Below are 14,084 nucleotides of genomic sequence, written 5' to 3' on the forward strand. Positions count from 1 at the left end.
GGGGGTTTAACCCCCAAAATCCCCCCCTCGACGCGTCACTGCTTACCTCTTCATTTCACAATAAGGCCTACTCCCTTTCATTATACATCCATAAATCTTATTCACTCCCATCCTCTGCCTCGTTTCCCGAACATTCTACCCTCTAGCACTGTTTTCAACATCTCCTCCCCGCTTAGCACTAACTCCATCCATACCTTCTGTCTCCTCCTTATCTCATCTAGAAGGTACCTCTCCTCACCCACCATGTCCAGCACTTCGTCGTTCCTTCTCCTCTCCATCCACTTCACCCTCTCCATTCTTTCCCACGCCCACATTTCGAATGCCTCCAATCTTCTCTCGTCCTCCTTACTTAGTGTCCACGTTTCCGCACCGTAGAGAGCTACACTCCACATCAAATTCTTCACTAACCTTTTCTTTAAAGTCTTGCATAACGATCTTCTCATAATCTCCTTCCTTTTCATGAACGTCTCTTTTGATAACGGAATTCTCTTCCTGATGCCCTAACTTCTGTATTTAATTTCTTTGAGTGAGTTGCATAAATAGTTGAACTACTCCACCTGCTCAAGTTTTTCCCCACCTACTTTCATCTTGAGTCTCAAATTCCTCGCTCGCTCTATTTTACATGACTTCGGTCTTCTCTTCGGTGAAATGCCTTCAATCCATATCCTTCGTCCCTTTTACATTACGCATCAAGCAGTGCATACGGCCCTTTAGCCGAATAACTAATCAATGCCTGATCACCCGCAAACTTCACTGATTTAAGCATCAATCTTCCACATTAACTCCAACCTTAACAAGCGCGCAGTCTTAATCACAGCACAAGCAAGGCGTCACAAAACTTTGGGGTGGTCACTGACAACACAAAATCACGCCCGAGTGTTTTACTGTCGGAGCGATAGTGTTAAGGACTGCTTTTTCAACATATACATGCCCTCCAAATTGCCTCTTGCTCCAACCAAATCCTCCTCCGAATCCCACCCAGAAGCAGCCGCTCCCCACCCACCATGTCCAGCACTTGTTAGTCGTTTCCTCTCGCACCCTCCGATCAGCAGAAAACCGCACTCTCCACTAACACTAGGCAACCACGCTCCCATAAAAGGAGACAGTGATCTAAAAATGGCGGAGTTTACTTGAATGTGCCACAATCAACACAATAACGAGAGAGCCAACTCATTTTCCTTGAAAGGGGCGCGTAAACAGTTCGAGAACCGTCACTTCAAAGAAAAGAGGGTAAACATCATCGAAGGCAAAAAGTTTGAATGGCCCAAAGATTATATTAACTAACACAGCATTTCGATAAAGAGTGTGCTAAGTTACGACAGACACAACCTTAATAAGCAGCACGTGTGCATGCATGGAAAGCAGGGCTGAGTTTGTCGCTCTCTTCACGTACACATGGGCGACAATTAACTGTTTAAAACGCTCTCTTCAAATCTCAGTGCAACCCGGCAGGTATGCTATCATTTCAAACTTTTCCTATGTAAGGCCACAAACGCTGCTCATTAATTTTACCACTGGCTGTCAAGGAAGTATGTTATTGTTGATTTCAGAGAACAATGTGATACTCCTGGAAACTGATTTCCAGGAAATTACTGACCGTAAAAATAAATGGATTGAATTAATTAGAAACTGCATTTATTCAGCATCCATTTTAAACATTTCCAGCTTTATATCTTCACTTCTAGTTATAAGAAGAGGAAAAAATGAAATGAGTCCCACGAAAGCAACACATTGATAATGCAACTCCAGAGAGAAAGGCTCATTGAGGATCAGTTGCAACAAATTCGGTGGCATTTTAACCTCTCACGAAACACCCCCCCCCCCTTTCCCCCTCGATTGAGTTAATCCACTGCAACTGTATTGACGTCATAAACCCATCAAAGTGACGTCGCGGCAGAGGCAACTTTCGCGTTTTTATTTTTTTCCAATTAATATTTAGGAGAGTGGGGTCGAGTTGATACGATTATTTTCCCGTCTAAACCATTCGCTTCGTCAGACATTTCGGGATCTTTTAATGATAGTTAACGTGAGAAGGGTGTAAGGAAGAGGCCTGTCAACCGGAATCCACAGTCACAATGAGGTGTTCAAACGAATTCATGACTTTTCAGTGCCATTACTCGCGGAGGCACCCGCTGCCACCGCGTTATGAGGTGATGGATCGCTCGCCACCGAACGAACGCCTTCGAAATCCAACCCTTCACTCGAAGAACGAATCTCGTGCGGCATGCGGCGTGGACGCTGTTTCCCTCGAGACCATCCGCGTGGAGGCGCTGCGATCGCACGCCTCTCTCTGAATCTCAAAGTGGCACTTATTCTCCCTGGTCGAGAGGTCACTGTTTGGAGGAGTTGGCCGATGCGAGTCATCGCTTCGAGTGAGGTGTGGGTCCGTCCCTTTAGTGGGTGTCGAGAGAGATGATCGCAAACATGACGTGGTCATAAGATTCAATTGGCCAAGATCCACATCGTTGCGCCAGACACAAAAGAGATTTACTCGTGTGCGTTTATAAAGTGCCATGGTCAGGGCGATATGCGCGATAGGGCGAGGGATGGCATCGGGGATCAAAGCGCACGAGCAATTAAACCTGTCGGCCGTTGCTAGGCAGTTCGTTGGATTGATTTTGGCAAGTTAATAATATTGGTTAAAGGAGAGCCGATTCTATCGAAGGCAGATTAGAGAAGTCTTGGAAATCCATAAAATAGAAACCTTTGACAGAGACAGTGGCTACACCATCAGTTATGAGTGGAAGAGAGTGCTAGTCAATCAGCGCTCAGCGGAAATACGGAATGCGCCAGATAAGGGTACTCGCATAGTGAGGAGGTAGAGATGGATATTGAGGTGGAGGTAGAGATAGTATCGCATAGTAAAGATGTTTACGCACGCAGCTTTCCAATAGCCTCGACCCCGAGCCAGTCTTTCACTGTGTGGCATCAAGCATAAAGGTTATTTGGTTAGTTGTAACGTTTTTACAACGTTAAGCGATAGTAGCGGTGATGATGACGACATGTCATCCGCATGTAAGTGGTGGCTGATTGGTCGCTAAGTAATCGCGAATTCAGTGCTCATCCCATATATCAAGCGCGATAAGATCTGGGAGAATTTCACCATCTGCATTTGCAACTTAAGTATTATCCAGAAAATTTTCAGGAAAACTTTAGGATGTCACATGAAACGGGCCTTGAACGCACCAATCACGGAGAAGCCTCCCGATATACCTCGCGACACACCGCTCGTTTGTCTTTGAAAGCGGTCCCGCGCGACCTCCTGATGAACCGCGAGGTACACCTCTACCTCGACCTGCCCACTACTCGGGCGCCCGTAACACACAACGTATTTGTGTTACCTCTACCTCCACCTCTTACCTCCTCACTATGCGATAAGGCGGTGATATTCTCACCTTCGACCCGAAGGCGAAAGCAGGATGACTTTCGAAGCTGTCGCCACTCGCTACAGACAAACGCGGTGGAGAACCTGGATGACAGTGGTCATCATGAACATAATAGCGGAAACTTTCGCAGGAAGAGATGTACCGCCGTGAATTTTCACATATTAAGTTTTAGTTTCTAGTCTAGGCTCCACGCATGAAAGTTGTTTAAATCCGATAAAAGAATCTGTAAGTCATAACCAATGTCGCAATAGATGATAGCGTCTTCAGTAAATAAACGTATTTCCCTGCTAATTCGGGAGCAGAGGTTACTTATACACATGATGAAGAAAAGGGGACTGATTACACTTCCTTGTTGGACACCTGATGTCACTTCAACGACATCATAGATAGTGCCGACATGAGCTACTTTTTGCTTGTGATCACTCAGGAAGTCGATTATCCAGTTTACCACTGTTTTGTTTAATTCACACGACTGTAATCTGTGAAAGGGCTTCTTGCGAGGTACTAAGTCGAAAGTTGTCTCAAAATCTAGAAATAATGCGTACAATTGCCTTTCTGTTTCACCGGATTAAAGAATATGTAGAGAAGGAGGAGGGAAGCGAACACAATGAACCAGTGGTGGTATGCAAATGAACTAGACAGCGCATTCAGTGGTCCACTGTGAGAGTCCTATTTTGAGATGTTCGTGCGTCAAAGCGGAATAATAGTCATAGTTAATGCTGGAAAGTTGATGTACGCGAGACTCGAATTGTGCTCGAAGCCGCTAGAGAGAATCGGAGGCTGCCCACTATAGGCTTAGATTGCTCGAGCTATTTAGAAGATATATATATATATATAGCGCCGTGTGAATGAGCGTAAACATACAAATAAATTCCTTATGCAGGCTTCCGCGGGTCGATGAGTATGAAGATACGTCTCTTTCGGGTAATACACAATGGACCCACGCGGTGTATTACCCGAAAGAGACGTATCTTCTTACCCGCCTGGCCTTAACAGGGCCCACTGATCTCCATAGCCTTCTCCTCTTTCCCATCCCCCATCCTCTCCCTTCCCCTATCTTATCCTAATCTCCTCAGCCTTTAGGCATCCTCTGTCCTTCTCCTCAGTCTCTTCTTGCCTCCCTCCCGACGAAGACCCTAAGAGGTCGAAAATTTGAAAGAAACTAACGTGTGAGTCCTCTTTTATTTGTGTCTGTGTTTTTGTGGCCTATCATGGCATTTATTTATATTCATATCACCTGTGGTGTCTTTCATAAGTAACATATATATATATATATATATATATATATATACAAATTCGCTCTTTCCCTAGAACAATAAAATGCTTAAATGCTGGGTCGAACTCAACCAAAGTATTTCACCGCGCGCATTCCCTTCTCATTTTGTTTCAACGGCTCGTATCCTTGCGCCATCTGCCATACTGTTTGGGCGGCATGCGGGGTAGGGATTATGCAGGTGAAGACAAGGCCGTAGCCAAAAAGAAATTTGGGGGTAGAGGGGGCACATTTCGGGGGGTTCAAGAGGGCTTAAATTTAAAGCTGTACCTGCCAAATATTTTTATTTAGGGACGGATTTGACCTCCGCACGCGAAGGCCTTGAAAAGGCTTTATTTTTTAAGTGTCCTCATTTGGAACTGGGTCCAACGACTGTCAAAGCGGAATGATTTTGTCCGAAAAGCGGAAAATGTCAACGCGATGAGAGCTATCATCTACGAACACAGGAGTGCACTTGGCATCGCGGTAGGCACCCATAAATGTGTGGCGTAGCGCACAATAAGTAACAAATTCCTGGCAAATAGCTCAGTTAAATATAAGGGGCACAGCATAGCTGTTCTTTATTATTATTGCAACTGGTTATTAAGAAGACATGTTACCGTTGATTTCGAAGAAAACTTGGAAGCTTAAATGGTGATTTTCGAGACAAAACTAATCATGAAATAAAATGGATTGACGGAGTCGCGTTGTGTTCACTCAAATCAGAAAGTATATTAACTGCAATCCATCAAAACGATTCAACAGACGGAAAAGGAAGTTGCGCAGCAATCGCAATTCGGGTGGGTGAGCTCCAGCTGCACTGCAATAGCTTTCGTAGGGAGTGTTTTAAGGATCTGTATCGTTCATTTCTGGTAAATTATATGGAATTTATTACAATTATACAACATTTATCTAAATCTGTAGCATGATAGAAATCTTTGCGAAAAAATTCCAATTAGTTAAAATGCCAAGTTCTTAGCGAAAATTCCTTTGAAATGGATTTCATGTCTGCGCAGAAAAAGGCGCGAATTTCCCCAGCGAAATATTCTCCATTTAGAGCCGATCGTCACTCCCGAACCGCAGCGAAAGATACGATTTAGTCCATCAAGGGTTTCCGCGAGGGATTGGGTCCCTGATCACCTCTAACCACCTCTAGCAGCGGCCTCTCATCCTGATATTGCCGAGCACATCCCGAAGCGCCACTTCCCTCTCCATCGACTCCGCTTTGACTCCGACACGACACAGCAGCATTTTCCGTTTCTTCAATTCGAAAATGTCCACTCATTGCTTCATCAGATAAAGAATTCATATGTCGGAGAGTGAGAAGCACTTGTTGACAGAGGTCTTCTCTACCAGTCCAGCCAATTTCAACATGATGACATAGAGTGAGCCACAAATGAGTGAATCGTGATCAAAAAAAGAAAGAGAAAAAAGGGGGCGGAGAGGGATGTCCCAAGGGCTGCTCATCTCATCTCATGTCCTTCCTCTGACCGCGACTTCTTTTTCAATGTTTCTCAACATTTGAGTTCTCAATCACGCGCAAAATCCCCCTCTTTAGCCAGCCACACGGAAAGAAATTCATCCCGGGATTGTAATAAAAATCAATTATTCCCTTTAAATGGACGTCCATTTTATTGAAATATGAACGCAAAAATGTCGAAATTAGCATTATTCAACAAAATGAAGTTTTAAAATTCATCATGCGCTAAAATTATACGTGCGTTTCGTCGGTCGCAAAAAATATTTTCGGGGAAGTGGAAAAAGTATTTCGGGGGTTGCATCCCTTAAGACAACCCGCCCCCGTGCCCGCCCGTCTGGAGAGAGACGAGGCTAGCGAAACCTTCGCATTCACGGATGGACTCTCAGCTTGAAATCCGCGTCGAACACACAGCACTGCACTGCAATGAAATATCCCTCACGCACACAACATAACCTCCGATTCATTTCACCGCTCGTTAGGGTGCGAAAGGAACTCTCTCTCCCTATCCGCATCCCTCACAATTAGGGACTTAGCCACACGCCTGAGGCTTGGTATGGGGTCAGCATTAACCTAACCAATCCAACCCACGGCCTCAATCACTGAGAGAGTGATATTCCGACAGAAACAATAAAATAGGAGTGACACTTAAAAAAAAACAGGACACGGGAATTACGAATCGTTTGCCGCCCCGAACCATGAACGGCTTCAATAAATTTTCTTCTGGGCCGCAGTCAAATCGCTTCGCCAATGCATACCTTAATGATTTCGTGCGCAAATAGTTGAACGGCTGGTGGCCTAGCAACTGCCGCCACAAACCTGTCGGACTGCTAGGGGACGTGGTCTTCAATGGGCACACAGTGTGATCAGCAGTGAAGTGCATCGCAATCCATTCGACACAATAGCACACGCTGCCTTCTCTACAGAAGGGAAAAGGCAGGCGTGTTCATAGCCTACTCACCTGAGAGAGCGATGTGTAAGGGGCGGCGGCCTTGCGATGGATGGGCAGCGGTTCCTCGTAACTCTCGCTAGCTCCCCGGACGCAGACTGACTGCTGCGCCGACAATGGCACGCGTGCGCGCGCACCTAATACCACCTCCCCTCCAGCCACGAATAAAAAAGAAAGGATGACGCGCGCACATGGATTATTTGGCCCCGCCGCGGCGAGAGGACATTCCGGTAAGAGAAGTTAACCCATTAGACGGATTCTCGCGGAGACGAATTTTCAGCACTTCATTCTGTTTTCGATTTTCGTACGATTCGTGGCATTGGTGACGTACTCGTAATTCGTCGTTTTTTCCACAATTAAGAAAGGTATTCATCACAAGTAAAATTAATTCTCAATTATTAGCTAATTAAATAGAATCCCTAAAACTCAAGTAGCCCTCGATTCCCACAAGTGAGTTTAGCGGTGTGCATAAGATGAGGGGGGGCTCCCTCGAATGAGGAAAATTAAGACTTTAAACTGAAGTCCTTCGTCTGACAATGAGTAAATGTAATGAACCATGTTCGAGGATATGATCGCGGGACTCATGTAGCCCTATGGATCACTACTATTCGCACATATTTATATTAAAGACAAAATATCATTGGGTGAATATATTGGAGGGGTCCTACCCCCCGAATAATTAGGATCCACAGGTGCACAAAATAGGCTCTATTCCACCTGGACCAGCATCACTTTTCATCTAGCGAACACCCAGCTTAAATTATGACGCAACACTCCAGCTCAACCGGTAGAATTTGGATTTTTTCGTGACGTTTCAATCAAGGTAGGTATTTTGAGGAGGCGAGGTCATTTGCGCCATGAGGGTAGGGTATGGAAGGAAGGGTGGAGAGAAACCCGGCGTCGGCATTAGCCTGCTCTTAACGAAAAGCACTAAGGGGACCAAGGCTTAACGTCCCATCCGACGGACGGAGTGCAGAACTTGAAGAGCTCCCCTCAAAGCACTTTGGCAGAGACCGGAAAGACTGAAAATTCTCTACCATCAGTGACGTCACGGTAAAATTAGCAGCGCCGGAACGCACTTTCATTAACTTTTTTTAGAAGTGAAATGTTACCCTGTGTGTTTTTCATTGCAAGTTATTATTTACATTTTATTACAATACGGTAGTTTCCTTCATCAAAGAAAACGAAAGGCGTTGATTCCGATTCGTTACCCACCATTAATGTATTCATAATATACAAATTATTTGGTTTCAGAAATCCCAGATTAGACGAATGTTAATGGTCAATTTTAACCTCATTTGAAAATGGCCAGATTGGCGCCCATGCGATGCCACTCCACGTGACGTCACAGGGACCTAGTTTCTATCCGAGTAGGTAGGAGTTTTACATTGTCTGAGAATACCAATGCATGCATGCGGCACCGAGCTCACGGAAACATCTCTTATAATTATCACCTATTAAAATTACCTATGCTCGGAAAGTTTCCTTCGTTTGATAGGGTATTCATAATCCTTATTTAAGCCAAGCGCTACCTGCTAGCAGAGCGAGATGCATAGTAGCAGCGCTCATAGCCTCGCACCAAGGTGGCCTCACACGGCGGCAGCCGGAACAAGAATGACGTCAAACTAGCTTTTCCCTGCATTCATACTTGGCCATCGCATTTTCGCGCGCTTGAAATATTTCACTATCGCGAAAAATAGATATCGTCATTTAAAAATCTAAAAGTGTGAAATTCGTACTCCAGGAGTAATATTCTTTCGATTTATGCAATTAAAAAATGGGAAACCACCCTATACTTTGTTTTGGTTACGAATGTATATATTAGAAATTTTGAAGCAAAAAATTGATAAAAGCGTTATTTGACTATAAAATCTTTTTTTTATGCTTTCCCGGCGAATGATGTGAGTAAACTTCTCTCGGGTTTCCCACCGGGTTAAAGGCTTCATAATGGCCGACGTTTCGAGCGCCGAGTCGGCGCTCGAAACGTCGGCCATTATGAAGCCTTTAACCCGGTGGGAAACCCGAGAGAAGTTTACTCATATAAAATCTTTTGTTAACCATGACACCACTGCCTACCATCGCCGGGATTTGATCCCGAGCATACGAGGTGGGAAGCCAACACTCTAGCCACCACACCAACCCTATCCCCGTGTTTAAAACAAATTTCAGTCATACATACGCAATTACGATACCACCAAAAATCTTTCACGGTAATAAATGTTTTAGTTCTTATTCAAAATTTGCCCGCGGTTTAAATACAGTAATGTTATAGCAAAGAAATTAATGAGGCAGTATTTTCAAAGTTGAGGCACAGGAAAATATTGAAAAGAGCCTGGCCTGTATGCTGAGAAATTTTTAAGATAATGTAGTAAATTTTTAACAAATAAAAAAAAAACAAAAAATAATGACAGGTGAGCAGACCGCCTCATTTACTAAGCTAATACTAGCTTACTGGTACTAGTAAGCAGATTCGATTCTTCCACCAGCCACTTTAGCGATTCAAAAGTGAACTCCTTCCGTGCGTAGTGAAAATATTACTTTGGAACCATGCTATTTCAATATACATTTTTTTTAAGTATACCCGAATGGATTTATTCGAAATAATTGCAACATAAACTTGTATCTTGTCCGTTGTATTTTTTTGTATCTCGTCTACTTTCCTTTTCGTACATTGCCATATGCACCTGAGGTAGCTCGCGCTAGGAAATATAATATTCATTTGTAGAGTTTTAGGTCGTTCTTGTCGTTGGACAACTTCAAAGAAAAAGATTATTATTAAAACTTCTTTCCGTTAAAAGTTGTTAAGTATTTTTCCAAATGCAATCGAAACATTCTCATCCTTTAATAGGGAATATAAGTGAACTAATTCACACGAGATCTTCTATATAGAATAAAAATATTTCATATTTGTACATTTCGAATCGTTTATTTTTACCGTGTTAAAGTTAAACCATGTTAAACCGCTTTCAAAAAATAATTACTTGGCGCGGCTCTCTTTCGTGCGACGCTGAAATTAGAGAAAACAAATGAACAGAGAAAAAAGCGCATTTCCAGTTGAAATCAAGCTCGAAGTGAGTGTATACATGAGTGTGTAAACAATTTTGCAGTTGAGTAATTTCACTGGCAGTAGTTGTCTTTGATAATCGGTGTTCAGACGATTGGACGAAATGCCGTATGCTAATCAGCCGTCGGTTCACATCAGTGAACTGACCGACGAGTATGTTAAATTTCAAGTAGAGGATACAGAATTAAGGTAAGTTCTGCTTTTTTGATTATGTCCATCCTATTTCACATTATTCCTATTTATAACTTAAGTATTCCATTTGCATTTTAGTGTGGCGAATAGCATTAGAAGGGTCCTTATTGCTGAAACTCCCACCATGGCTATTGATTGGGTGCAATTGGAAGCCAATTCTACTGTTTTAAGCGACGAATTTCTTGCCCACCGCATAGGCCTGATCCCGCTGACATCGGATGAAGTTGTTGATCGTATGCAATATACCAGAGTACGTAAACTTATTGGTCTTAATGATTATAAAATTATATATTTCGCGTCGTTGCTGCTATTTTAGACTGGCCAAAATTGAAATGGATCAAGTGAAGTGAATTAGTCTTAATGACATCATTTTAGGATTGTACCTGTCAAGATTTCTGTCAAGAATGTAGCGTCGAGTTCACGTTGGATGTCAAATGCACTGACGAGCAAACGCGGCACGTGACAACTGCAGACTTAAAGTCGAGCGACGCCAGAGTGGTGCCCGTGACCTCTCGAAACCGAGGAGAAGACGCCAGCGAGTACGGAGAGACCGATGGTGAGTGAGTGGGTTCCTACCTGCCACTTAATTCAGTGGTTACTATCTTCGCTGCGATTATGCTAAAATAATTGTTTTTCCCAGTGCACGGTACGCTTTCCAGCTTCAATAGCAAGTTTGAAGAACTCCAGAAGCTGCATTGTCACTTCACAGTAACCCTTTATTGCAGGCCTCTTTAAAAATAGTATCTGACGGGGAAGTATTCCATCTGGCATTTTTAGACTGATTTGTGCGGTTTCTCCTAGGATATTCTAAAAAATACCAACGTATATGTGTTGAAATTTTCTTTCAAATATACACTCCTAATACTTGTACAATATTTACACTGCGTAAGCTAAGTGATATGCTGGAAGGAGAAGTGATAGATCTGTGTGGAAATGCTAATCCGATGCTTCGGTCCGTGGCATTCTTTACACTTACCCCTTTCGCTGCCACTTAAATAAGCGTTAAAGCCCGCAGTCATGATGGAGCTGTTGCTTGTCTGAGCCATGCAAACAATTCATATTCAAGGGAATGCGTCATCATCTCTGTTGCACGAGTCATTAGCCTCATCCTCCGCCCAATCCCTCCACTTCTCCACTGTAGAGTAACACCATTGGGAAGATATTTTGTTCAACTTTGTGTTGCATGCATCGGCGCATTAAGATAATCATTGGTGGCTGGTGTTTGCTTGGGAAGATGAAATGTGTGGAGAGGCTCTAAAGAGTAAACGTTGAGGGATGGAACCAAGCGGAGTGTGGAAAGGAAAGGCAGTGCACGTGTGAACCAGTGTTATTTTGTAAGCCAATGCCACAACAGAGGATTCACGAGTGGGCCCCTTGTGTTGTTGCATAGAAATGGATTCACTTTCAAGTCGCCACACATGCCACCGGCAGCGAGAACAATCCACACAGCAAAGGGAGTATTAGCTGTGATAATGTTCTGTTTTCCAATATTTATATTTGTAACAAATAACCTATCAAAGTCATAACTTTTCAATGGTATTCCTTACGAGGGCAAATATTCTATTACTGACAAATTAAATAAAAGGATTGCTTTGCACTCATTGCCATGCAGCTGAGAGTTTTGAAAAGCCATGAAAATGCACATCAAGCAGCAACGAAAATCGATTTCCAACAGGGGTCTCCCCTGAGTGGTCCTCTCAGACAAGGCATTCTTACTCAAGCTAAATATTTGGAATCGTTACTATTACTGTGGATTTGCTCACAGGAGGAGGCACATAATATGTATCCGGGATAAAAATTTATTTTTCTCTGGAGAGCGAGAGACACTCGATGACTGCATATTAAGTTTTTGCCATTGGCACAGTAGACAACCTTTAGTGTTACACATTCATTTATAGGAATGGAGTATTTTTCTGGCATTATAGAATAAGGAAGGATCACTAAAATTTATACATTGAAATAAAGCATTTGGAATCATTGATTAGTGTTTAAAATCCTTACGATCCAAATTTCAGATCTTCAAATCAATTTTTATGAAGAATGCATAAGCAATGCAGCTTTTAAAGTCATTACTGAGTTGTTACCAGCCCCCTGATTGCTATTGGCTTCCTCTGTTGTGACGTGGAAACTGCGTGATGCTCCCAGCCAGTGCCCGTTTAACCATGGGGTCTTGATGACTGCTCATCATTGGTAAATAATGCTTCGATGAGAAATATATTGATTATGTAGGGCAAACTCATTGTATACAGTCTTTGTGTTGGCCCTCTTTAGTCAAAACAAAATGTGCTGCTCCTAAAAATGTTTATACATAGTTAAGTCATGAGATTATGTACATCTCTGGGAAAGTCTTTGAAGCCAGAGAAAATGCTTCTAAAGGGTTTTGCTCGACGTAAATTGAGAGGCGGCTCAAAAAATACACGAGGTATATTTATATCTCTTAAGAAAAATGTATAGAATTACGTACGGAATGAAAGAATTGGTCCATTCAACCCAGTGCTCATGAAGTGTGGTGATTCATTTGTGTAAAATAATATTTGATGATTTTGCTTGGCAGAGATTCTGATTGTGAAGCTTCGAAAGGGTCAGGAGTTGAAGCTGAGGGCGTATGCGAAGAAGGGCTTTGCCAAGGAGCACGCCAAGTGGAACCCTACGGCTGGAGTGTGCTTCGAGTACGACCCAGACAACTCCATGCGACACACGCTCTTCCCCAAACCGGATGAATGGCCCAAGAGCGAGTACACTGAGTTGGAGGAGGATCAGTGTGAGTGATGCTGAAATGAGCATAACCACCCAAATTCCTACTTCTTCATCTTTGCATAACATTTTCAATTGGCTCACCCCCAACTGCCCTTGTGATTCAAGTTTTTTTGGGCAACAGTCGTCCTAAGTCTAGTGTGGCATCCATTCTGGCGACATTTTCAATGAGAAAATTTGAACACGATGTGAGCTAAAGACCTCCCCATCCAGGTTTATCACTTCCCACAGCAATTTTACCTAAATTTATGGTTCTAGATGTTGGACGTTGGTAATATTACAGTACATCTCTTTAAAATTTCCATGAGGGTCAAGGAACCTGAATAGTGTAGTAGTCTGCTCAGTGGATCAGAAAGAAAATGATTTGATTTCTGGTATGTACTTTGGAATTATTTCCCACAACAATTAATGTGTATTGGCCGGGCACTCATTGAGCAGTTATCCCTCCCACCACCTTGTTTGAGGTCACATGGGTTACGTGGGAGGTTAAACCTGGTACTGCTACAACTTGGAGCCCTTAGTTGAAGTTTCAAAGTCAATGAAAACAATCGCGTTTTACCTTTGCCTTATCACTCAACACTTTTCCTTTTCAGATCAAGCCCCGTACACGTGGGAAGCTAAGCCAAACAAGTTTTTCTTCAATGTGGAAAGTTGTGGATCCCTCCGACCAGAGAACATAGTCATGATGGGGGTTCTGGTGCTCAAGAACAAGTTATCCAATTTGCAGACACAGCTTAGCCAAGAACTTCAAAACGACCCTCTCACTATCTAAGAGCCTGACTGATCACATACATTATACTATGTACGTGGTGAATATGGTATTATCTGGGTTTGGCCTTTCATTTAAAGGAAAGAAAATCTAAGCATTGGAAGAGTCAAATATTTGGGAAATTTTGTACCAATTTGATTGTTTTAACTGGCGGAGTTTACTCTATAACGACTTGCTGATTCTGGCTTTGTTTCATTCAATAAAGATGAGGTGTACTTTGTCCAAGAGTCAAAACAACAAT

General features: G+C 43.0%; 1 protein-coding gene across 1 annotated transcript; it reads left to right on the forward strand.

Annotated features, from left to right (window-relative positions):
- The first annotated feature begins 10,095 nt into the window (after nt 1-10,095).
- Nucleotides 10,096-14,083, forward strand: LOC124155344 (DNA-directed RNA polymerase II subunit RPB3). Its single transcript, XM_046529084.1, has 5 exons — nt 10,096-10,317; nt 10,399-10,570; nt 10,696-10,876; nt 12,875-13,081; nt 13,668-14,083. The coding sequence occupies exons 1-5, from the start codon at nt 10,232-10,234 to the stop codon at nt 13,844-13,846; spliced, it is 825 nt and encodes a 274-aa protein (XP_046385040.1). The 5' UTR covers nt 10,096-10,231; the 3' UTR covers nt 13,847-14,083.
- The last annotated feature ends 1 nt before the right edge of the window (nt 14,084 follows it).

This window comes from Ischnura elegans, chromosome 3 (genome assembly GCF_921293095.1).
Source record: "Ischnura elegans chromosome 3, ioIscEleg1.1, whole genome shotgun sequence".
Classification (NCBI taxonomy): Eukaryota; Metazoa; Arthropoda; class Insecta; order Odonata; family Coenagrionidae; genus Ischnura; species Ischnura elegans.